At 39.8% G+C, this 27,098-nt stretch overlaps 1 protein-coding gene across 1 annotated transcript in view; it reads right to left on the reverse strand.

The window, feature by feature from the left end:
• si:ch211-51h4.2 (uncharacterized) overlaps positions 1-27,098 on the reverse strand; it is a 422,439-nt gene that overhangs the window by 304,916 nt on the left and 90,425 nt on the right. Inside the window, exon 6 of the mRNA XM_059946111.1 lies at positions 20,338-20,473. Coding sequence (XP_059802094.1) covers positions 20,338-20,473 — 136 coding nt within the window. The remainder of the gene's footprint in view (positions 1-20,337; positions 20,474-27,098) is intronic.

Here is a 27,098-nt window from a genome sequence, read left to right on the forward strand (position 1 = left end):
TGAATGATAACATTGCATTTCCACACAACTAACCCAACCTGCAAGTTAACCTTAAGGCAATCCTGAAGCACCTCTGATTTCTGAATACTCTCACATTTTAGAAAATAATCTATACCTTTGCTCTTCCTATCAAAGTACATAACCCCAAATTTCCTTATGCTGCATTCCATCTGCCACTTCTTTACCTACTCTCATACCTGTCCCAAGTCTTTCTGCAGACTTACTGCCTCTGCAACCCTACTGGCCCCTGCAATTATATTAATATCACTTGTAAACCTGGCCAGAATATCACCAGTTCCTTCGGCCAGATCATTAACACATAAAGGGAAAATTTGTTATCCCAACAGCAACCCCTGTGGAATTCTACAGATCACTGGCAGTCATCCTGAAAAGGATCCCTCTATTCACACTGTCTTCTGCTAGTCAGCCAAACTTGTAACTGGGGAAGTACCTTGCCTCGCATGCAATATCTTGTCAAAAGTCTTCTGGAAATCTAAGTAAATAGCTCTGCTGACTCACCTTTGTCTTACTTGCTTGTTTTCTCCTCAAAGAATTCTAACAGATCTCTTAAAATCAAAATCTTTCCTTAATGAAGCCAGGTTTGCGAGGTTAAGAGCAGTACTGACTGTAACTCCACTTGGCAGCAAAGCAGAGTATGTTGTGACACAAAACCTCCTCTAGCACTGTTTGATTACTCCACCAAGATAACCGATATTAACAGTAAACCCATTGAAATGATCTTCAATCTCTTCTAATTTCAGAAACACAGAATCACTTGCATGAAGGTCCTTCTGCTTCCAATTCCATTCATGAAAAAATGTTATTTCTATTAAGCAAATCTTCTTCCTTTATATGAAATTCAGAAGTACATCTAAAATGCATGATCAGAGGCCAGCATTGCTTGATCAAATTATTTAGCCAGCTAGGAAACCATATACTTACACAAATTATTTATTAATTACAGGTTGTGTGTTCCTCAGGGTAGATGTTTCTGTAAAGATCATTAGCTAAGAACTGGCAACTTCAACTCTACTCAGCTGATCCATGTAATTATCACAGCCAGAAATTCTATTTTAGTAAGGAATTCATAACCATTGGCCAAAACAGCAAAACAGCTAATCATGAGCAGCAAGAACATAAAACGGTTTAACAGTTGTGGGGTTACAGGAATATCTCCCGCAAAACATATCTGAACACTACTAAATAGAGCACTGACCCACACAGAATGGACAAAGGAGCAAAGAATCATTGAAATTTTATGACACTGGAGATAACAATTCTGCCTATCATGTCTAGATTAAACTGGTTCCAAAACTGGGCTGCTTCCTCAAGTAATATCCCAATAATTCTTAAAATAAATTGAGATTTTTCCTCTGCCCTCTTTCAAGGAGTGTATTTCAGAACTTCACTGCCCTACATGGACTTCAGTAAGGCCTTTGATGAAGTTCATAATGGAGACAAGACTGAAATATTAGAGTCCTTAAGATGCAAAGCAAGTTGGCAAATTGGATTTAAAGTTAGCTTGGTTGTTGGAGGCAGAGGCTGATGGTGATGGGCTGTTTGATTGATATTGATCAGTTGGTAAGATGGCAGACTGAAGGTAATCTGGATAAATGTGAGGTGATGTGTTTTGGGAGGATTAATAAGGGTAGGACTTGGACAACGAATGGTAGAGCCCTAGGGTGCATCAGGTAACAAAGTAGAATCAGTATATAAATATCCCTGAAGGAGGGAGATAAGGTGGTGAAAAAGGCCATTAGAGTGTTTGCCTTCATTTGCTTGGGTACAGAATATGAGAGGTGAGGTTATGCTACAATCTAATAAAACACTGGTTACCCACAGCTGTGTCCATACCTGGAAATTTCATCTTGGGGTGGTCATGATTGCACTGAGAAGTGACTGTTGGGAAGTCATCCAACTTGCAAAATGAGGAGATCCTTATTGTGGAAGGTAAGATCAGTTGGTTGTTGGGGCTGCAATGGCTTTCAGATGGAGAGGCAATGTAAACAGACAGCAATCTTGGGTGTGAAGAAGTAGAGGGAGAGATTCAGATGGCAGTCACAGGGTCTGAGCTGAATCACAAAGAGATCTATTGGGCAGATTGCTGGGCTTAGAAAGTACACTACCTCCTCCTTACAACATTTGTCAGTTCTGAAAAAAATGTATGCAGGGTGCAGCACAATAGTTGTTAGATACTAGAATATATTATTCAGCAGGAATTAAATTGTGCAGATTCATCCAAATATTATATGAATACTGCCTTGAATCCTCTGATAACCAAATTGGATGTATTGTAAAGTTAAGTAATAATTTTGATATTATTTTTATAACATTTCTTTGATGCTTGAGTATTATGTATGTCTATCTGGATTAAATGAAGACCAAATATTTTTCCAGACAATCAAACTGAAAAGTAGTTTTACATAAATTCAAACTGGTGTTTTAACATGGTGTGATATGAAGTGCATTCATCTATGGAGTACCCCTTCAATACTCATGTAATTTTGAGTTTAACTACCCACTAAATCAACAAAATTGTGTTTTTAAGTAACTGAGATACCATATCCAGATGTCAAAATTATACAGTTCTGAAGTCTACATGATCCATTATGGAAATCCAGAATCTGCTCTTAGTATTACTGAATACTTCATACCATACTAAAGTAATAAGCCTTGCCTTTCTAGTTCTGAGAAACAGACTTTAGGTGTGGAATCTACATCCTTCTTTGTGTAGGTTAGTCTCCATGATTTCTTGTAGTGAGAACTGTTACTAAAACTCTATCCTGGTACCCCTCCTACATACAGGCATACTGAGGGCCTTCCTTTGATGGTAAAGGCTTTCAAATCATGTGTGAACCAACAGTACAACACTCTCTTCCAGCTGCAAACAAGCAGCATGTGGAGCAAAGGAAATGAGAGATTATGCAAGGCCTGGCACAACTGGTCTTCTCTAGAGGCAAAGTAGGTACACTTGTCTCTCAAGTACAACTGCCAAAAAACAAAGTGCTAATTGCAAAAATAGGAGTACACAAAAATGTTATGCCTTATGTCTTAATGTGCAATGCCCATCTGATCACTAATTCAACCACTGCCTATATTGATAAACTTTATGAAAATTCAAGAGCAACCGAAAGGACAAGACAGTTTGGATACCACAAAAAGAGGACTGGGTCCAAGGAAAGAATATAATTCCAACCCTACTTTCTGTCCTAGATGGAAACCTTGCCTCATTACCCAGGTTATCAATGATAAGACAGATATTCGAGACCGGGAGCAGAAAAAAAACTGTAACTAAACTTTTCCATGGATAACATCAAAACTGCCCCTGCAAGATTTATCCCCCAAAAAGACTGGAACCTTTTTAATTAGATCGATAATTAGTCCACACAGAACCCTACATTCCAATGGGAAGGGGAGTGAAAAGTATTGAAAAGATAAATCAAATGCTTAGATCTGAAAAACAACATAGACAGCTAGTCTTGTTGGGAGTGAATGAGTTTTTGAAATAGCCAGTGAGAGAGCAACATCTTGTAGCATGGGATCCGTTTGAAAACAGCAAGTCTTGTCCAGAATGAGTCATATTTGAGTCAATAAAAAGAAATGAGGAGTAAATGAAGCAGTCATTGTTAGAATGGTTCAGTGCTAGAGTGGTCAGGCTTTGGCTAAACAGGCTTTGATAAGAACAAGTGGAGGCTGAAGGTGCTAAGTCATTTGGAATCATGTAGTTGGTTGTAAAACCTAAGCTTAAGAAGTTAGGGTTAAAGGTATAACAAGTGTTGGCAGGATGGTAGTTAAGGCAACGGAATGTTCCTTCTGTAAGATGTGGGATTGTATGGTACCTAACAGTCTCCCTGGGTGTGGAAAGTGCACCCAAATTCGGCACCTGACTGACCAGGTCAAGGAATAGAGCTGGAGCTGGCTATACTCAGGACTATCTGGGAGGCTGAAAACTGCAGATGAGACTTTTACTGAGGAGGCCACACCCAGAGTGCAGGCTTCAGACAGGAGATGGGTGGCCACCGGGGAAGTAAGGTGAGTAAGCAGTTAGTACAGTGTTCACAATGACCATTCCCTTAGCAAGAAGTATACCCCTTTGCAGACTGCAGGGAAGGGAATGATCTTTCAGGGTACAACAGCAGCAGCCAAGCCAGTGGCACTGTGGCCAGCTCTGAGACTCAGTAGGTAAAAGGAGTGTTAGGAAGAGTAATAGTGGTAGGAGACACGATAGGGAGACAGGAGATTATGTGGCCACGAAAGAGATGTCAGGATGGTATGTCGCATCCCAGGTGAAGAATATTCTCAAGAGGGAGTGTGAGCAGCCAGAGGTTGTAGTGCACATTGACACCAATGGCACAGGTAGAAAGGGGGAAGAGGTCCTACAAAGTAAATACAGGAAGTCAGGGAAGATGCTGAAGAGCAGGACCTCTAAGGTAACGATCTCTGTATTACTCCCAGTGCCATGTGCAAGTCAGGGCAGGAATACAATGATAGTGCAGATGAATGAGTGGCTCAGAAACTAGTGCAGGGAGTAGGTTCAGATCACTAGATCATAGGGATCTCTTCTGGGAAAGGTACAGTATGACCTGAAAAAAGGATGGGTTATACCTAAACCCAAGGAGAACCAACATCCTTGCAGACAGGTTTTCAAATGCTTTTGGAGAGGATTTAAACTAATTTGGCAGGGCAATGGGAACCAGAGTGATAGAGCTGAGGATGGGGCAGTTGGCTATACAAGCATTATGCAGTGAGACTGTGAGGGATAGACAGATAGATAATAGGGGAAATTTTGTAGTCAGTGTAATGAATTGAAGTGTAACATGGGCAAAAATTGAAAAGGTTGATGAATACTGGATTGTAGCTGTTATATTTGAGGACAGACAGTATACAGAGTAAGGAAGAGTATCTTGTGGCATAGTAAGAGATTGGCAGGTTATGACATTATGGACATCAATAGGTCGTGGCTGAAAAAAGGTCATAGTTGGGAGCTCAACTTCCAAGGATACACATTATATCGAAAGGACAGGCTGGTAGGCAGAGGGGATGGGGTGGCTCTGTTGGTAAAAAAATGAAATGAAATCCTTAGAAAGAGGTGACATAGGATCAGAAGATACCTGTTTCTGTGCTGTAGCTTTCTATGACTCTATGTAGAATTCTTGTGGGTATAGTTAAGAAACTGCAAGGGTGAAAAGACCCTGATGGGAGTTATATACAGGCATCTGAACAGTTGCCAGGATGTGAGATATAAGTTACAAAGGAGGATAGAAATGGCATGTGTTACGAAATCCCGTAACTGGATCACTTACCAGCAAACATAGAGAGGTCCGTTGAAGTCTGATGATACTATTTTTTAAAGTATTTATTGATAAAGGGCACAAGAATAAGCTTAATGCAAACATACGTCGTCAATACTAAATCTAAAGCGCGGGTATAATAATAATCAATAAGAAATAGCTCTATCGTTGTCTAGGGGATAATGTATTGTCCGATGGAAAGATAACAGTCACTACCAGTTCGTTCAACCTGCAGAGTTGTTGGGTTTAAAAGCAATGCGGTTTAAACTTGCCCAGGTCTTTTACGATGCCAATCCGTTGGGTCAGGGGAGCGGATTCCTCCGTTGTTAGCTAAAAGCTGTTTTCCGTGGTTCCAGCCACCAATTCCAGACACCGAATTGAACGCACGTGGCCTCCTTCAGGTGACTTCCTGCTGTTACGTGGTCGCTTAACGTTTCTTCTGGTGCGTCTGAGGGACTGTTCCTACAGACCCTCTTTTATCCTGACTCGCAGGGTCATAGATGTCAATCAGGTTAAGGGTGTGCACTCTGTCCCTCAACCAGCCCACTTTGCCTGAGGGCGTTCACGTAGTATAGTAGCTCAATCCACAAATTGGTCTCCAAGAGACAATGGCCACGTCCTGTAGCTTTACATCGCCGGGAAAACGAGCCAGCCTGCACGTCTCTTTTCGCATTTCCTGGGCCCCTTGACCCAGCCCAACAGTGATCTTGCGATTCTCACAAAGGAGGGGGCTACGGACGTAACACATGTAAAAGGGACAATGTTATGATAGTCATGCAAGATTTCAATATGTAGGTAGATTGGGAAAATCAGGTTGATGCTTGATCCTAAGAGAGGGAATCTATAGACTACCTATGAGATGACTTTCTTTTAGAGCAGCTTGTGGTTGAGCCCATTAGGGGAAAGGCAATTCTGGATTGGGTGTTGTGTAATGAACCAGATTTGATTAGTGAGATTAAGGTAAAGGAACATTTAGGAGCTAATGATCATAAACTGATAGAATTCACACTGCAGTTTCATAGGCAGAAGATGAAGTAAGATATATCAGAATTACAGTGGAAGTACAGTGCTAGCTGTCCCTTCCAATTAACTTTGGCCAGCTCCTCTCTTGTGCCTCTGTAATTTCCTTTATTCAGATTATTGTCATTTAGAAACCACAAATCAGAATCAGACTTTAATCGCCAAAAGTACCTGTACACATACAAGGAATTTACTTTCGGCAGATGTTGTCTCTCTGCTCATAACAATAATAATGATAATATAAATGAAAATATAGATATAAAATATAAAATATGCAATGCAGTTAAAAAATGAGATGACGTTCCTCCAGAATGACATCACAAAAGCATATGACAAAACAGATAACACCAGAAAATCCACATAACGTTTGGCAATCCCCAATCCAGAGTCCGGAGAGGCTGCTCCGTATTAATATCATGCTACCATCTTAGCACCTCCCCAGAAAGGAGCTCCAGATCCACCAGACAAAACAAGACCAAAAACTAAAGCTACAAGACCTGCACAAAACCACATAGTTACAACAGTGCAAACAATAGCATAATTGATAAAAAAAAAACAGACCACGGGCACAGTAAAAATAGTCCAAAGATTTTAAAAGACTGTAAGTTCGAAAACACAGTTTCCACAAGTCCTCAGGGTCCCGATAGACTCTACATCCCACGCCGGCGGCAGAACAGAATAACCCCGCTATGGACTTCCATGGCACTGGACTCAGCCTCACAGGCACAGCACACAATGAAAGTGCCCTGACTGCAGCGGACTTCAAGTCTGTCGAACCTCCGAGCCTCCGACCATCCCCTCCGGCACAGCTTCTCCAAGCACCATCCTCCGCTGAGCATATTAAGACAACCCCGCCAACGGCAACACAAACCCAAGGACTGGGGGCCTGTTCTTCACAGCAGAGACCCGGACCTCACAGCAGCAGCAGCAATGAAGAAGGTCTTCCTGGATATTTCCAGGTGTTCCTCTGCTCCCACATCCGTTTTTCATCAGATTAGGATTGCGCACGGCACCCCGCTTAACAAATGAAACAAATAGCATATCAGCTTTGGAGTGGCCACTGCAAGCTGCTTCGTGCCGCCATCTCACCATCTTGTCACCACCCTTGTCCTGACGAAGGGTCTCGGCCCGAAATATTGACTGCTCCTTTCAACGGATGCTGCCCGACCTGCTGAGTTCATCCAACTTGTTTGTACGTGCAGTATAGTGCAGCTGCATCGCAAACATGACAAAGTGTTCTACGTGGAGGATGAGCAATTGTGGATGTCAAGGGAAGTCAAAGGCAGCATAAAAGGAAAAGAGAGGGCATATAGCAAAAATCAGTGAAAACAGAAAGCAACTAAAGGAGCCATAAGGAGAGGAAAGATTAATTTTGAAGGTAAGTTAGCCAATAATATAAAACAGGAGACCAATTTTTTTCAGATATACTACACCAAGAGTAAAAGGGAGATGAGAGTGGGTATTGGACCACAGGAAAATTATGCTGGAGAGGTAGCAATGGGAGACAAAGAAATGGCCAATGAAGTTATTAAGCAGCTTGCATCAGTCTTCACTATGGAAAACTGTAATAGCAATCCAGAAATTTGAGAGTGTTATATGGCAGAAGTGAGTGTAGTTGCTATTACTAAGGAGAAAGTGCTTGGGAAGCTGAAAGACCTGAAGGTAAATAAGTCACTTGGATCAGATGGACTACAACCAAGCGTTCTGAAAGAGGTAACTGAAAAGATTGTGGAGGTATTTGTAATCATTTTTCAAGTATCACTAGAATCTGAAATGGTTCCAGAGAAATGGAAAATTGCAAATGTCACTCCACTCTTTAAGAAGGGAGAGAGAAAGAAGAAAGGAAATCATAGGCCAGTTAGCCTGACTCCAATGGTTGGAAAGATGCTGGAGTCCATTATTAAGGATGAGGTTTCAGGGTACTTGAAAGCATATGATAAAGTAGGCCAAAGTCAGCATTGCTTCCTTAAGGGAAAATCTTGCCAGACAAATTTGGTGAAATTCCTTCAGTAAATAACAGGCAGGATGGACAAAGGAAATTCAGTAGGTGTTCCTTACTTTGATTTTCAGAAGGCCAATAAACAAGGTGATGCACATAAGGCTGCTTAACAAGATAAGAGTCCATGTTATAACAGGAAAGATGCTAACAGAAGATTGGCTGACTGGCAGGAGCAAAGAGTGGGAATAAAAGTGGCCTTTTCTGATTTGCTGCTGGTGACAAATAGTATTCAAAGTTCAAAGCAATTTATTATCAAGTACATTTATGTCCTCATATACAACCCTAAGATTCATTTTCTTGTGGGCATACTCAAGAAATCCGAATAATAACCTAATGGAATCAATGAAAAACTGCACTAACTTGGGCATTCAACCAGTGTGCAATAGACAACAAACTATGCAAATGCAAAGAAAAAGAAATAATAATAATAATAAATAAATAAGCAATAATTATCGAGAACACAAGATGAAGAGTCCTTGAAAGTGAATCTATAGGTTGTGGGAACATTTCAATGATGGGGCAAGTGAAGTTATCCCCTTTGGTTCAAGAGTCTAATGGCTGAGGGGTAATAACCGTTTCTGAGCCTGGTGGTGTGAGTCCTGAGGCTCCTGTACCTTTGTCTTGGTGGCAGCAGTGAGAAGAGAGCATCCCATGGTGGTGGGGGTCCCAGATTATAGATGATGCTTTGTTGTGACAGTACTTCTTTGCAGATGTGCTCAATAACAGGGCAGACTTTACCATGAAGGACCAGGGTATATCCACTACCTTTTTGTAGAATTTTCCATTCAAGGGCATTGTTGTTTCCATACCAGGTCATGATACAACCAGTTAATGTACTCTCCATCACACGTCTATAGAATTTGTCAATGTATTAGATGTCATGCTGAATCTTCGCAAACTCTCAAGGAAATAGAGGTGCAGCTGTGCTTTCTTCGTAATTGCACGTACGTACTGTGCTCAGCACAGATCCTCTGAATAGTAGCACTGAGGAATTTAAAGTTGCTGACCTTCTCCACCTCTGATCCCCTGAAGAGGACTAGCTTATGAACCTCTGGTTCCCCCCCAGTGAAGTCAATAATTAGCTCCTTGGTCTTGCTGACAATAAGAGGTTGATGTTATGACATCACTCAGCTATGTCATGCTGATTTGTCACCACCTTTGAATTGGCCTATGACAATGATGTCATCAGCAAACTTGTATATGGGATTGCAGCTGTGTGTAGCCACACAGTCATTAGAGTAAAGTGAGTAGAGCAGGGGGCTAAGCACACAGCCTTGTAGCGCCCCTGGGCTGATGGAGATCGTGGAGGAGATATTGTTGCGAATCCAAATTGAATGAGGTCTGCAAGTGAATAAATTGAAGATCCAATTGCACAAGAAGCTATTGAGGCCAAGATCTTGAAACTTAATGATTAGTTTTGAGGGGATGATGGTATTGAATGCTGAGTTGTAGTCTATAAAGAGCATCCTGATGCAGTCATCTTTGGGGTACAGACGTTCCAGGGTTGAGTGAAGAGCAGATGAGATGGCATCTGCTGTTGATCTGTAGTGACGGAAGGCAAATTGTTGCAGATCTAAGTCGCGTCTCAGGTAGGAGTTGATGTGTTTCATTACCGATCTCTCAACACACTTCATCACTGTAGATATAAGCGCTACTGAATGATAGTCATTGAGGCATATTACCATATTCTTCTTCAGCACCACTATAATTGAGCCTGTTTGAACAAGGTGAGTAGCTCAGACTGCTGAAGTGAGAGGTTGAAGATCTCAGCAAACACTCCAGCCAGTTGTTCAGCACAGGCCCTGTCTGGGCCGGATGCTTTTCATGGGTTCGCCCTCCTGAAGGCTGCTTACACATTGACCTCAGAGACAAATTACAGGAAAAGAAATGGCAGATGGAATGTAGTCTCGGGAAGCGTATGGTCATGCAGTTTGGAAAATGGAATGAAGGAGTAGACTATCTTCTAAACAGAGAGAAAATTAAAAGATCAGAGTTGCAAAGGGACTTGGGAACCTTTGTGCATGACTCTCTGAAAATTAACTTGCAGCTTTTATTTACTTAGTGATACAGTAATGAGTTGGACCTTCCAGCCCTTGGAGCTATGGCGCCCAGCAACACTCGACAAATCCGATTAACCCTAACCTAATGATGGGACGATTCACAATGACCAGTTAACCTAGCTGGTACAAATTTGAACTATGCAAATAAATCAGAGTACACAAAAAAAAACATTCCACAGGAGAGCATACAGAGAACAGTGCTGGAATTGAACACCAAACTCTGGAACACCCCGAGCTGTAAGCTTTAAGAGGCACTGGCCAGACCACACTTGGGAGTATTGTGAGCAGTTTTGGGTCCCTTATGTAAGATGTGCTGGCATTGAAATGGATCCAGAGGAGAGTCATGAGAATGATTCTGGGAATTAAAGGGTTAACAGATGAGCAACGTTCAATGGCTTTGGGCCTGTACTGTCTGAAATTTAGAAGAGTGACGAGAATCTCATTTAAACCTATTGAATATTGAATGGTATAGATAGAGTGGATGTGGAGAGGAAGTGCCTGAGTCTAGTATCAGTGGGCACATCCTCAGGATATTGGGACATCCATTTAGAACTGAGATGAGGAAAAACTTCTTTAGCTGCAGTGTGGTAAACCTGTAGAATTTCTTGCCACAGTCATAGAGACCAATTCATATTGAAGGTGGATGTCGATAGGTTCTTGATTAGTCAGAGTGCCAAAGGTTACAGAAAGAAGACAAGAGAATTAGGTTAAGAGGGTTAATGAATCAGCCATGATGGAATGGCAGAGCAGATGTAATAGGCTGAATGGCCGAACTCTGCTCGTAAGCCCTAGGCTCTACAATATTTCCGTTCACTTATGGAAAATCTTATCAATTTTTTCCAAGGATATCACACCCAAAGTATGATGACATTTTCAGAGTAAGACAGACTCAAAATTCAAGAAGAAATGCTGTTTCCACTGTATTTCAATTTTAATATTTGTACTAAGAATATTGTTCAGTACTGCATTACTTACTATTTGCTCTTTTGCAACCAAAGTCACATTTACAACGAAAATTGTCTTATTTGACTCGGACACCCCTGAAGCTTAATGACTCAGAGAATATTAGATTAAGGGAATCTGCGAGCAATGATGATTCTAATTTAAATATCACTAAACGGCCTTTACCCATTGGTCATATGTGAACTAATGCACTGGAACCCTTCAAGCTTGCCTCTGGTAAAGTGATTGTTCCTTACCACTTAAACATTCACTCTGACTGCATTGCAGATGAAATGAACATAGATACATCGGAACATGACATTGAAACCTTTAAACTTTTTTTAAAAGTGAACTTCTACATTAGACAAACACAAGGTAATCTGCAGATGCTGGAAATTCAAGCAACACACACAAAATGCTGGTGGAATACAGCAGGTCAGGCAGGATCTATAGGGAGAAGCGCTGTCGACGTTTCAGGCCGAGACCCTTTGTCAGGACGAAGGGTCTCGGCCCGAAACGTCGACAGCGCTTCTCCCTATAGCTGCTGTCTGGCCTGCTGCATTCCACCAGCATTTTGTGTGTGTTGCTTCCACATCAGACATATCTTATTTCACTTTCCCTTTATGGTCAACAAGTATATAAACACATTTACTACAAAAATTTTAGATGTTTCATTTTTATTCCACATCACTGTTAAATGTCAATACAACAGAACACAATTCTACAATTCTGGGTTATTTTCTAAATGTTTCAGCAAAGCCCTTTGATCCAGGTTATTGCATGGGAAGATGGAAAGACACACTTAAGCAGAACCTAAGATAAAACTAAAAAGTTTTTCTCCCTACTCAACTGAAACTGCTATGTCCAATTCATGTCTATTGCATCAATCCAAATTTCTTATTTGCCCTTAATCAAACAGTCGTGAATGTTTGTGCTGTGCTGCAAATAATACCTTGCAATGAAAATTAATTTAGAGTTATTAGTATCCTTATGAATTCAATTGTTTCTCAATGAACTTCAACAATAAGCCCATGACCAATTTTACTGCTGAAGACCAATTGATAAAGTTAAATTTTGGGCTTACACAGATGGCATTATTTCCAAAACAGACACTGTTACATACACTGACAAGCCTTCACTTATTGCTCTATATTGAGTCACAAGGTGCTGTCATCAAAAGCAGAGGGGGGGGGGGGGGAAACAGGATTCAGCTCGAAACAATTTTTATGATTAAAAAACAATTGGAGTCAAATTGCCTGTCCAGCCATGCTCACTCTCATCGCAGCACTGTGTGATCCTTTGGTTCATTCAAAAGGTACAAACTTCTGATGATAAAAGTTAGTAGATACACTGCCATCAGAGGATCACTCACTTTTTAATGTTTATAAAGGAAATGACTCAGAATAATTTGGTAATTTTATCTGGATTGCATATCCCAAGACAGAAATGCATGTCCACTTTTAAGGAATGATTTATAATCTGTGCAGCAAGGAATGTCCTGGAAGTCCCTAATATTCGTTAACAAAACTCAGTCAGATTAAAAAAATATTTCTCTATACATTACAAGAGTAACTGAACTGACCTAATCTGATAAGCAAGGCACCTCTTTTCACAAGTTCCCTTTGCAGACTCATACCAAGCCTCTGACTGGCCTAATGCGTTAGCTAAGCCATTTCTAGCTGTTGCAAATTCAGCTTTCACGGCAGAAAATATAGCTTCTGGCTGGATTGGCACTACTTTAAATTGGGTTGAAGTTTTTTTTTGCAGCTTTTCAATGGACAATTGAATTAGTCAATGGAATTATAGTTTTGGAGTGCTCTTTTGTTGAGACATTGAAGCCTACAAGGATGGAAATTTGGTGATTTTCTGTATAGTAGCTCCACTGCCAAGACCCCATTAACTCCCACACCTGACTTGCACTACTTTGGATTAACAAAACCTTTGTTTTGTTATTGATAAGACCATAAGATTAGAATAAAAGAATTGAAAATACACATGGACTAAGATGTTAACTGTCCTGTGCTATCACCAGTTGATCTGCCACCTGTCTTCAGGAGTTTCGGCCCTCAAGGTGGTGGGCCAGCAGTGTTAAAGCACCACCTCCCACTGGTGAGCTTAACAACTTGGCATCTGCCTCTATCAGAGTTGTTGGTCGCTTCCATCCAACAGATAGTCTACTCTTCAGGTATCTACGCAGCTACTGAAGAGTTTACAAAAGATGGATACACTGTCTGACCATCTGCCCCTCTGGACGTATTTCGTCCACACCCGTGATGATCCTGCCTCTGCTGCCTCAGCTACAGCTCTGCTGGTTGACTTGATCTCTCATCTAGTGAAGCCAAGTTCACGCAGCCACTTCTGGAAAGTGAACGCAATAAAGCCACGGCACCCGACTTCGAATGGATAGCATGAGACCTTCCACGCTCTGTCTCTGCACTCTGATCTTAAATCTGCATATATAGCAGCAGAATTAAGCCATTTGGCCCAACATTTCTGCTCCGTCATTTCGTCACGGTTGATCCAATTTTCCTCTCAGCCCCAATCTTCTGCCTTTTCCCTGTATCCCTTCATACCCTGACCAATTAAGAATCTATCAACCTCTTACTTAAATATGTATAAAATCTTGGCCTCCACAGCTGTTGCCTGTGGCACCAAATTCCACAGATTCATCACTCTCTGACTAAAGAAATTCTTCCTCATCTCTGTTCTAAAAGGACACCCCTGTATTCTGAGGCTGTTTTTTCTGGTCTTGGACTTCCCCACCGTAGGAAACATCATCTCCACATCCACTCTTTCATCACCTTTCACCATTTGATAGGTTTCAATGAGGCCACCCCTCATTTTTCTGAATTCTAGTGAATACAGGGTCAGAGTTATCAAGCACTCTTCATATGACATGCCTTGCAATCCTGGAATCATTTTTATGAACCTTTGAACCCTTTTTTGAACCGTTTCACCACATCCATTCCAAGATAAAGGGCCCAAAACTGCTCACAATACTCTAAGTGAGACCTCACCAGTGCTTTATAAAGTCTCAACATTACATTCTTGTTTTTATATTCTAATCCTCTTGAAATGAATGCTAACGTTGCATTTGCCTTCCTCACCACAGGCAAAACCTTTGAATTAACCTTAAGGGAATCCTACACAAGGACACCCAAGTCCCCTTGTACCTCAGTTTTTTTTTGTATTTTCTCTCCATTTAGAAAATAGTCAACCTTTTCATTTCATCTACCAAAGTGCATGACCATATACTTCCCAACACTGTATTCCATCTGCCATTTCCTTGTTCATTCTCCTAATCTGTGTAAATCCTTCTGTGGCCCCTCTACTTCCTCAAAACTACCTGCCCCTCCACCCATCTTCATACTGTCTGCAGCTTTGCAACAATGCCATCAATTCCATCACTCAAATTATTGACATGTAATGTAAAAAGAATCAGTCCCAACACAGACACCTGTAGAAAACAACTAGTCACCGGCAGCCAACCAGAAAAGGCTGCTTTTATTCCCACTCTTTGCCTCCTACTAATCAGCCATTGTTTTATCCAAGCTACAATCTTTCAAGTAATACCATGGGCTTATAGCTTGTTAAGCAGCCTTATGTGTGACACCTTGGCAAAGGCCTTCTGAAGATCCAAGTACGCAGCATCAACTGATTCTCCTTTGTCTATCTGCTTGTTATTTCTTCAAAGAATTCCAACAGATTTGTCAGGAAAGATTTTCCCTTGAGGAAACCATGATGAACTACCGCCTATTTTATCATGTGCATCCAAGTACCGAGATCTCATCCTTAATAATCAACTCCAGCACCTTCCCAACCACTGAGGTTAGACTAACTAACTGGCCGATAGTTTATGTTCTTCTGCCTCCCTCCCTTCCTGAAGAGTGGGATGCTATTTGCAATTTTCCAGTCTACCAGAACTATTTCAGAATCTGGTGATTCTTGAAAGATCATTACTAATGCCTCCACAATCTCTTCAGCCACCTCTTTTAGAATGGTGGGTGTACACCATTTGGTCCAGGTGACTTAACTACTTTCAGACCTTTCTGTTTCCCAAGAACCTCCTCTCTAGTTATGGTAACTTCACCCCCGACACCTGGAATTTCCATCATACTGTTAGTGTCTTCCAGTGAAGACTGATGCAATATATTTATTCAAATCATCCTCCATTTTGTTGTCCCCTATTACAACCTCTCCATCATTGTTTTCTAGCAGTCCAATATTCGCGCTCACCTCTCTTTTACACATGAATGAATGAACGAATGAATGAAATTAATTTATTTCGGTCAGTACAAACATAACAAAAAGCATCATTTACAATGATGATTTCATAGGACAAAATTACAACAAAAAACATAAATATTCTTTAAAACAGACCGAAAGGGTGCAGGCTAAATTTACAGCTTATTACGCCTACCCCTCTTACTTGTACAACAACCTATATGTATCTGAAGAAACTTTTGGCATCCTCTTAAATAATATTGGCTAGCTTACTTTTGTATTCCATCTTTGCCTTCTTAATGACTTTTTTAGTTGCCTTCTGTTGGTTTTTAAAAGCTCCCCAAACCTTAACCTCCCACTAATTTTTGTTCTGTTATATGCCCTCTCTTTTTTTGTTGTTTTTGACTTCTCTTGTTAGGCATGGTTGTGTCATCTTTCCTTAGAATACTTTTCTTTGTATATATCCTGTGCCTTCTGAATTGCTTCCAGAAATTCCAGCCATTGCTGCTCTGCGGTCATCCTTGTAAGTGTTCTTTTTCAATCAATTCTGGCCAACTCCTCTCTTTGTAATTCCTTTAATCCACTGTAATTCTAATACATCTGACTTTAGCTTCTCCTTCTCAGATTTCAGGGTGAATTAAATCATATTATGATCACGTTCCCCTAAGGGTTCTTTTACCTTAAACTCTCTAATAAATTCTGTTACATTTCAGAACTCCTAATCCAGAATAGCTGATCCCCTGGCGGGCTCAACCATGAGCTGCTCTAAAAAGCCATCTCATGGGCACTCTAGAAATTTCCCCCCAGAATCCAGCACCAACCTTACTTTCCCAATCTACCTGCATATTGAATTCCCCCATGACTATTGCAAATTGGTCCTTGACCATGCATTTTCTATCTCCCAATGCAATTTGTAGGCCACATCCTTACTACTGTTTGACAGTCTATATACAACTGCCATCAGGGTCTTTTTACCCTTGTAGTTCCTTAGCTCTATCCGCAAAGATTCAACACCTTCTGATCCTAAGTCACCTTTTTCTAATGATTTGATTTCTTTTTTTAAAACCAACAGAGTAATGCCACCCCCATCCTCCACCTTCCTGCCAATCCCTTGACTTGTACTCACCTCTTTACCTATTGCTCTGGTTCATCCTCAACCCTGTAAGAGTGAAGAGTAGGGACTGCCGATCTTATTACCCTTGCTCCTCTCCTTTACCTAGTCCTGATTACTAGTATTGCATACGGGTATACATGTTTCTTATCTCATCCTGAGGGCAACTGGGATGCGTCTATCATGAATAATTGGTCTAATAACACAAACCCACAGAACGATGAGACAACGAACATTTTTTACTATTTGGACGCTATATATTTACTTTTTAACACGGGCAACTTTTTAATATATAGTTCTTAAGATTTCATATCATGTACTTTGAAAGTATGTTATACACTGCTAATGATGACATTATACAATCACGGTTTACATCTTTGACTTTTCAAACTATCTGTCTTACTATATTTTCTGTGTTATGTTATGCAATTGTTAACAGGAGAAAGATGGCTACCTCTGAGAAGTACAATACTCCTGATGAACATTTTACCTATGCTGTTGTGATTTCTTCAGAAATGATGATTAGCCTCCAAGGTCTTCAAATCATTATATTGTCACAAAGCGGACTATTTAAATGTGTTTCACTTAATATTTGCGTAAAAGTATTTACTGTATTACATATGTCGTACTCCTATAATGCAAGTAGGATCTCTAGGCCTATTAATATTGCTATACACGTTATATTTAGTCTTACTAGAACAGCCTGTATATTTGTTTGATAAAGCCCATGGTCTGATTGAATGGACGGAGTAGCCTTGCTCAGTCAAAGCTTTCTGGGGAAAAAAGGATGTTGGGAAGATGTGTCAGTTCTTCTCTGATAGGTCCAATCCTCAACAAAGTAACGGGGAAAGCCCTAAACAATTATATCCAGAGTACAGAATCACTAAAGTGGGAAGAAACTTGTGTCGATGGTATGGATGGTATCAGAATGTTAAATTACAACACACCAACAGGTGCTCCTCCCATGGGAGGGATATAACCAACTCCTATAACATCTTTTTTTCCATGAGCCTAGAATTAAAGGTATACACAGAGTCCTCAACAGGAGAACTGTACTCTTCCTTACCTCTGTAAATGTTTTATTTTTCATGTACATTGTTACATTGTGAAATCATGTAATTGAAGGATATAATTTTCTGTAACTAAAATGTGAGATTACTAATCCTTAGGCAAACAAAGACAGCAATAAACAATCAGTAACTTGCTTACAAGACCTGTTTTCTGGAAAACTGAGTAAAGTTATGCATTTCATCAAAAGCGATGCGAAAATATCTGTGAAAGAGAAGAACTATCTTCACCTTGGTGGAAGACATTGTCAGCTGAGCTGACGAACTGATGGTGAAAGAGACAGTGATTCAAGCTTGCATCAAGGAAATGCAAAAACCGTATGTGGGGAAGAAGATTTTGAAGTCAAAAGGTTCAAAGTTTCACTTATTATAAAGATGGGCTTCTGATATGGATATTGATGCAGCATTGTCATGTTTCTGGAAAATTATAACGGCGACATTCCTTTGAGGTTTGTGAAATGTGCACAGCTGAGATTGTGGGAATTAATAATCTTGAAAGAACTGAACAGAAGTCCTTACATTGGGGTGTTCAATGAGTTCTTCGAGCTCTAGATTGAAGAGAGCCCGTCTAGCACTGGTAACCTACTGAAGGAGTTCCCAAGAGAAATCTTGGCCCGCATTGTGATCTCAAAACTGAAATCCAAAGGAAGGAGCTGGTTAAGAAATCTTGGTTTAGCAAGAGGGGTGAGATGGATATTTGCTTCCTGGGCTAGAAGGCCTCTTGGCTTTTTGCAAAACTCGCTGTCTAACCACAGTAGCTGTCACTTGTTTAATCAAACAGATGTAAGTAAACATCCAACTAACAGTTGTTTAGCTTCTGGTGATAAACTGGAGCCAATCTTCAGTTCTTAAAATGTAAATTCTAAGTAGTAATCAGTCTGGATTTCAAACAAAGCAGTGTCTATAGAGCAGCTTTGCAAACAAGCCTTCTATATAGCAGACATGCTGTTTGTACAAATTGGATATTGGTCACTGAACTTGGCTTATTGCTGCTCAAAAATGTGCAGTATAAAACAATGGGTTGTTTAACTTTGCTTGTTTCAAAACAGACAGCACAGCCCAAGTTGCTTAGATCAAGGAAGCTTGGAGACCATATGGGGAGTATCATTTAGCATATCAAAAAACTAATGTGTTTATAGCTAGAAGGTTTATGTACTCAAGAAAGTTGGCTTCACAGTGTTAATGGTAGGTAGCTGAGATGCGTGCCTCCAAAAAGCTTTTAGACTGTTTGTGTAAAAAGGGTATCTGAGGAAATATCATATACGTGTGATGTCACCCAAGTGGCAGAAAAGGGTTATAAATCTACAGAGCAGTTCTGACTCATTAGAAATGGGGTACGGAACATCAAGAAGCATGAAAGAAACACAGTGTGAACTAAATCCATTCCCCTAGTTCTGGTTTCTGCAATGGGCAATTCATTCATCTGCATTGTTGGTATGTCTTTTTGGTTTATAGGAATTGTACCTGTGTTTTGGGAATACTTAGTGTTGTAGAAATGGTTTGTTACTTGGAAATATTTTATAAAATAGAAATCCTCTGTGATTTTTAAATGTGTTTTATAAATGTTGTTTAGATTTAATTGTGCATCACTGAAAGTAAATGAACTGTGTTTTAAACTACCTTGTTAGCTGGAAGAATCTACTCCATGATGGGGTGGAGGCCATCACTCGTATAGTGGGTACTGGCAGCTGAACTTGCTGTGGAGAATAAACAGGGAAGTGAACTAGTCTTTTAAGGTTGTGTATTTACATTATAATTTCCCTTTGGTGAGAGTACTCGTAGCTATTTATACCTGATGGGGCTTACAGTCTTCGTTTGAGATTAGAACTTCAGAGTCAGCAATCCCAATACCATTGCAGTAAATGCCTGCCCACTCCCAGGCACCGATTTCAGATAGCTACATAACCTGTGTAGTTTGTTTTATTAGATGTTCTCTTATTGCTGGCTACATAGAATTGGTGGATACTCCACTCCATGTCTCGAGTCAATCCAGTGCTGGATCTTATGTTCTGCTTTACCTCACTCCAAGTTGATCACCACCACTAAATCTACAGAGCAGATTTGGCAAACACAGTCTGGCAAACACGGAACCACTGAATCAATATTCTTAAGAACCTAATCCTTGTTCCTTACGGTAGCTCACTCTCAATGTGTTCGGTTAGCTGTAAATATTACCAGTCCACTTGATAATGGAGCACATTGGCACCAGTGATCAGAAAAGGAAATTAAAGTTGAGCAAGAGGCTTGAATTGGGGAAAAATAAAGAGATTGTAGAATTGCAAGAGATTATAGAGCTAAGGGCTGATAACCGAGCACTGTGCTTGTTATGAAAATGTTTAACTATATTATTAGAAATTATGAAAGGAACATATTTTTGAGTGGACTATTTAAAACTATTAGTTATTGTATTATGGTTTTAAATAATACCATTATTAACTTTTGAGTAATAATTATACAAATATATTTAAATAGGAACATGAAGTCTGACACAGTTAACTCAACAAATTCAAAATCAAAGCATCATTCAATCAAGAGATACAACAGCCAAAATAATTTTCACTCAAGTTTAAATAGATCAATTGATGCAACAATACTTCAGTTGAAAAGGAAAAATATTACTTACAATTGTAGGATGAGGAGGATATTGAAAACGCTACTCAGATATTTGTTCAGGAAAAGAAACCCTAGGATATGTAGGTTTGGCACATGTTCCTTCTCAGAACAATTAACTCCATTAGTCTGGTTCAATAAAATATGATCTGCAATAAAAAAAATGTTATAATGTTAAATTCAAAACAATCAGATAAGCAGTAATTTGAAGGTATATTCCCATTGATTTTATTTTATACTTCAGAAGCAGCAATGGAAATACTAACGTTACAAGTAACCATAACAAAGTTTTTTAAAAGACCAAAATAATGTAATAATTAGGAATTTATATTTTTGTCAATTATTTTCTTTTTAACCAAACTTTTAAGTGACTGGAATTGCAATACCTGGGCATATTCACAGAAAAATTTCTTCACAATAAGCAATCCATTCCTTAAGCACTGTAACTGCTGTTTGAAAAGTACTATCTCCTTAAATGAAGGACACCTCATCACAAAAGCAGCAGCCTATCTAACAAAGGGAGGAAACACCTTCTTAGCCTCGTTACTTCCACTGTGGAGTATAAGATTATGATTATGCTAAGTGAGAATCTGAGCAGATCTAGCAGCTCAAAAGCTGGGCACGCATGTGGCTGATAAGGAGGTGAAGAAATGTATAGTTCAACAATTCTGGAACTTCTTGTACTCTGTTATGACAATATGGCAGACGAAGAACCCTGCTTCAAGGAGAGCAGCATAACATGCCAAGAGTAGCAGTAGACATTCCTAAAAATGAGGTGTCAGCTTGTGAAGCTACAACATGAAAATACAACCAACAGTGAAAACACCGTGCAAGAGTGTTAAGCAATTTTAGAATCAATAAATCAGATTGAAAGGCTGTAGTCCCAAATTTAGTCACGAAAATGATGGAAAATTGAACAGCTGATAGAAGGAGATTCCAAAAACACTGCCATCCTTATTAATGCAGGGCCCATCATTAGTGCAAAAGGCTGAAGCACTAACAAACACATTGAACCAGAAGTGCTGAGTGGATGATCCATTTTGGCTTGTTTCCAAGATCTCCACCATTACAGAAGACCATCACCACCCAAATTAACACACATTAAAGAACTGCCAACTAAAATTTGTACCACGAAGGTGCCAAGTATGACCTTCTTCAGCCAAATGTCTTTTACATTCAATGATGTCACACTGCTGTTAAAGTTAAACCCAGAACAACACAGTTCACCCACTGCCCTAAACATTTCATCATCAGTTCAAACTGGTTACTATGTTTACCTTTTACTTAAGTATACAACTTATTTACCCAGGTCATTCCACAAGCGTCTTCCAAGCCCTGATATTTGCCACCAAGAAAAGCAAAAATCAGCATCAGGTTTATTATTACTGACAGTTCATGAAATGTGTTATTCTTGTGGCAGTAGTACAGTGAAAAAATACTATAAGGTACAATAACAATATAAATAACTAGTGCAAAAGAGGAATAGTGAGACCATGTTCATGGATTCATAGACTATTCAGAAATCTGATGGTGGAGAGGAATAAAGCTGTTCCTAGAACATTGAGTACGCATCTTCAGGCTCCCGTACCTCCTCCCTGATGGTAGAATTGAGAAGAGGCCACGTCCTGGGTGGCGGTGGCCCTTTGTGACTGATGCTTCCTTTTCGAGGCACTGTGCTTTGAAGATGTTCTGGATGGTGGGGAAGCTTGTGCCTGTAATGGAGTTGGCCAAGTCTATAACTCTCTGCAGCCTCTTTCAATACTGTGCTTTACAGACTCCATACAAGGCACTGGTGCAACCAGTCAAAATGCTCTCCATGGTACCTCTGTAAAAAACTGCTACAGTCTTTGGAGACATACCAAATCTCCCCAAGCCCCTAATGAAGTAGAGTCAGTGTAAATTGCCCTAGTATATGTTATGGGAAAAAGAATCAAAGGGGAATTTGCAATTTCATCAATATGTTGGATCCAGGATAGATTTTCTGAAATGTTGACACTCAGGAACTTGCGTCTGTTCATTCTTTCCACGACTGACCCCTCAATGAGGCCTGGTGTGCACTCTGCCAACTTCCCCTTCCTTGGTCTTGCTGATGTTGAGTGCAAGTTCGTTGTGCCACCAATCAAGCAGCCGATCGATCTCATTCCATATGCCACCTCATTGCCACCTGAGAGTCTGCCCACAACTGTGGTGTCATCAGCAGATTTGAAGATGGTGTTTGAACTCTACCAAACCTCACAGAGATGAGTGCAGAGAAAATACAGCAGTGGACAAAGCACTCATGCTTGAGGTACAGCAGGTGCTCAGGAACACCACACCTGCAGGTTCTCATCAAAGTTACATAATACCCATATTGGAAATGCTGCTTTCTGCTGGTTACATTAAGTTAAATATATTAAGTTTGCTGATTACACCACTGTCATTAGCTGAATCAAAGGTGGTGACAAATTGGTGGATAGGAGGGAGATTGAAAATCTGCTTGAGCGGCGCCACATCAAAAACCTCACATTCAGCAAAAAAGCGAAGAGCTGATTATTGACTTCAGAGAGGAGGAAACCAAAGGAGCATGAGCCTGTCCTCATGAGGGGGCTGGAGGTGAAGAGTATCAGTTGCTTTAAATTCCTTGGTGTAACTATTTCAGAGTATCTGTCCTGGGACCAGCACATTAGTGCTGTCACAAAGAAGGCACAACAGTGCCTCTATTTTCCAAGACATTTGCTTAGATTCAGGATGTCACCAAAAATTCAGACAAACTTCTATAGATGCATAGGGTAGCTTAACTGGTTACATCACACCCTGATATGGAAACACCAATCCCAGGAATTAAAAAGGCTACAGAAAATGGTAGACACAGCCCAGTCCATCACAGGAAAGGCCCTCCCCACTGCTGAGCACATTTGCATGGAGCACTGCTGCAAGAAAGCAGCCCACATCATCAAAGGACCTCATCATCAAGACTATGCCTTCTTCCTGCTACTGTGGCAGGAGGTACTTTGGTCCCACACCAACAAGTTCAGGAACAGTTATTACCCTACAACCACCAGGCTACTGAATCTGCTTAGATAATTTCATTCATTACTACTCCGTACGATTCTGGGCCCTACAGACCCACTCACTTTCAAGATCTCTTTACAACCCATGTTCTCAGTATTATTTTCATTTCCATAGTTTGTTTCTTGCAGATTGGTTGTCAGACTTTGTCTGCTCATGTAGTTTATTTTTGTAAAATTCTATTATATTTATTTTATCCTATAAATGCTTGCAAGAAAATGAATGTCAATATATATGGTAACATATACATACTTTGATAATACATTTACTTTGTAAGTTGGTCCTTCATTGTTGCTGAATCTGAATCCTGGAGATCCCTACCCAACAAAACTGTTGGAAGGTCTTCACCAGATCAATGCAGCTGTGCAAGGCTATCGCTCTCCACCAACTTCACATGGCAATCAAGGACAGACAGTGAGTATTGACCTTTAACTTTGGTTAAACCTTTTCCCCTTTTACAGATGCTGCCTGAATTTGAGTATTTCCAGTATTTTGACTTTTACTTCACTTTCCAGTAAATGCTTTATTTTGATTTTACACTTGACAAGTCAGAAACAGATTTTTGTTTTTATCTTTCAAATTAATTGACCTGACACACACTGACAAGAAAATAAACGTACAGAGACTGTGCAAAATGAAGCGTATATTGCAGTATTATAAATTAATTATTTCAAACATTATGTTATAAAAACAGAGATTTACTATTTTTAATTAACATTCAATTTAGTTATAACTAGAAATAACATTAGAAAATTGCTTTCGTTATAATATCCTGATCACCATATGCAAAGAATAATTAACAAATAAACACTGAAACATCTGGGAGGTTAAGACAATCTATACATCTAAAACATATAAGTATCTTTCCATAAAATTAGCAGATAACAATTAATAAAGAGGAATAGACAAAATCAAAGTACAAATACAACAATGATCTTTGATATTTAGACCAAATGTTTTTGTTGCTCAAGTAACTGCAAACACTTTGCATATATTACATATTTTTTGGACTATTAATATTGGTGCCATTATTGTGCACAGTTCATGAACACATCCCTAAACATGTGTTTCACATACAGTTCAGCTTTAGGATCCAGCCACAGCTTTCACCAGAGGAAGTGGTGAACCAGTAGCTTAGCTGCATCCATTTCATGCACAAGTGGTTGCCACGGACAGCAAAAAGTGTCCATTTTCCACCACTGCACAGAAGGAGCATGCCACAGGTCCAAGCTCTCCTGCCATGCCTTAGATAAATTTAAAATAGATAGCCACAGCTTTAATTACTTTAAATTAAGTTAAAGTCTACAAATTACATGAGAAACTCATTTTACAGTGAACACCCTCTGACCCAATCAAAGTATCTTGTAAACTCACTGAGCCTCTGTAACCACTTACTTTTAAACCCATTAGGAGCCTGACAAGTCCCAGCCTAAAGGAGCCACAAGGTGTTCAGAGTTCATAAACTCCCCTGAAATCAGGCGATAATTGGTTCTAGTGAGAAGACTGTTGTCTAACAAGAGCCACAAGACTAGCTGCCTGAGAATGAAGAGGAAATGATGAATGAGCTAACTAAGCACAAATTTAAGGTATTCCTCAGACAGACATTCTAGCTTTTATCTACAGAAAACAAGCAACTCCACAGCCACCTGAAGGTAAAGGGCCAGTAGAAAACTGGGATCAATATTACAGATGATGGGCTGAGGGAGCACAGATTGCTCAGTAATTTGCTACAGCCATACGTGCAGTTCCTCAGTAAGGTAAATGCCACCTGCAACACTAATACCTGAGGCCCCACATCACCAAGTCAAGAAGAATTAACTCATCAGAGACAGAAGGGCAAGATCCCAGAATCAAGTTTATTATTATGTAAATATTGTTGCTTTGTGGCAGCTGTACAGTTAAAAACATGGTAGTACAGTTAAAATATAAATGATAAATTACTAAATAAATAGTGCAATAAAAAAGAAATAATGAGATTATGATTTTGGATGGTTTACAAATATGATGACAGAGGGGAAGGAACTGTTCCTGAATCATTGAATATGTGTCCTGTGCTTCCTACCTGGTGGAAGAAACACTTCAAAGACTTCCTCAACCCAAATCTGTCCTTGACATAAGCATTCGTAATTGTATCACACAAAGAATCGACTGAGCCAGCATTGCCATTATTCATAGCACAGTTCAAAAATAATAAGCCTCAGGAGCAGATAGTATTCCCTTTGAAACCTTAAAACTTCACAGCAACATGACCAATCCACATCCTCATCATCTATATCTGAGAAGAGGAAGGTAAATACATACCATATGAGCAACTCCACCAGACTCCATTGTCTGCCTTGTTAAAATACCATCCAGTTAGAGGCAAAGTGGACTTAATCTCCATTGTACAACAATGTTTTCAGAAATTACACTGATCGTCATACATAGGGTCTGTCAATCTCAACAAAGCCTTTGACTCTATCACAGTAGGGCTGTGGAACGCTCTCCTCAAATTTGGCTGACTACATAAAGAAATCACCATCATGACTTGCACACCATCATGCATTGAATGACAGCACACACATCATAAGATAAATCAAACAGGTGCACAACAGAACCATTCTTAGAGAAGACTGGTTCAAAAAAAAAGGCTGCAGAAAGCTTTGGGGAAATGACACAATCCATCTTGAGCAATTCTGCATCTCAGCTCTAACATACTCTCTGCAAGAATAGAGCAAATCTTCTAAACTAAAGAAAACATTTCAACCTTCAGTGATTACATGCCAGGACCAAGATCACCTGAATCTCAGTGGTCAAATTATAGCATATGGGCAATGCTTGCATATGTGCAGCTCAGAGGCTGAACTACAAACCATAATCAGCAATTTCAGCTAAAATAAGCCCTACACCAAATATTTGGATGATAAAGGTCTTGTACCCATTTGACTCTGCTGCATGAAATCACCCAACAATAAAGGTTCACTCCTAGACCCTTCCTGTACTGTGAGACACATGAGACAAAGGCAGATTTCCATGATGACATTTATCACAGCTTTCAATGAACCAGCACATCTTTTCATCAATTGTGGAAAAGGGTGTTTGAAGATCAAGCCTCAAACCTGCCAAAAGAAAAACATGATTTACCAAATTGAAGCGTTTTATTGCTAACATAAAGGATATTTCCTTTGATGATCTGTCACAAAAACCTCGAAGTAAGATTTGTCTACTCAAATTCAACTGCCTGTTGCATACTTCAAGTATATTCTTTCCAAACCCATCGACATGCTGCCAGTCAAATTAATAAGAAAGCTTCTCACATGTCAAAAGCAGAAGTTCTGTAACATACACTACCTGTACCAAAGAATGCAAGCTTGGCCACTGTGAAGGCTTAAACATCTACTTTAAATTTCAGAGGTATTTATGATTCATATTAAAAACATCACTATTTAACCAATCTGTAAATTAAAATGACACCAGATTAATGTAAATAAATTGCTTTCATACTTTACTATGAAATTTCACACAGTAATTTCAGCTATCCTATAATTAAAGGGTGACTTGAGACCTCATGCTGCAGAGGGGTTGTGGAGCGGGGAGTGGTTGATGCACTTATTGGTCATCATTTAATGACTTTCTTTCATTGGGCCGGCTACAGGAAAAACATGTGAAGCTAAGATGCCTTATTGCTTTTCTCATTGTTCAATTAACTGTTTCAGTATGTCCCAAAGGAGACAGAAGCAGCTTCAT

Source organism: Hypanus sabinus, chromosome 2, assembly GCF_030144855.1.
Source record: "Hypanus sabinus isolate sHypSab1 chromosome 2, sHypSab1.hap1, whole genome shotgun sequence".
Lineage (NCBI taxonomy): Eukaryota > Metazoa > Chordata > Chondrichthyes > Myliobatiformes > Dasyatidae > Hypanus > Hypanus sabinus.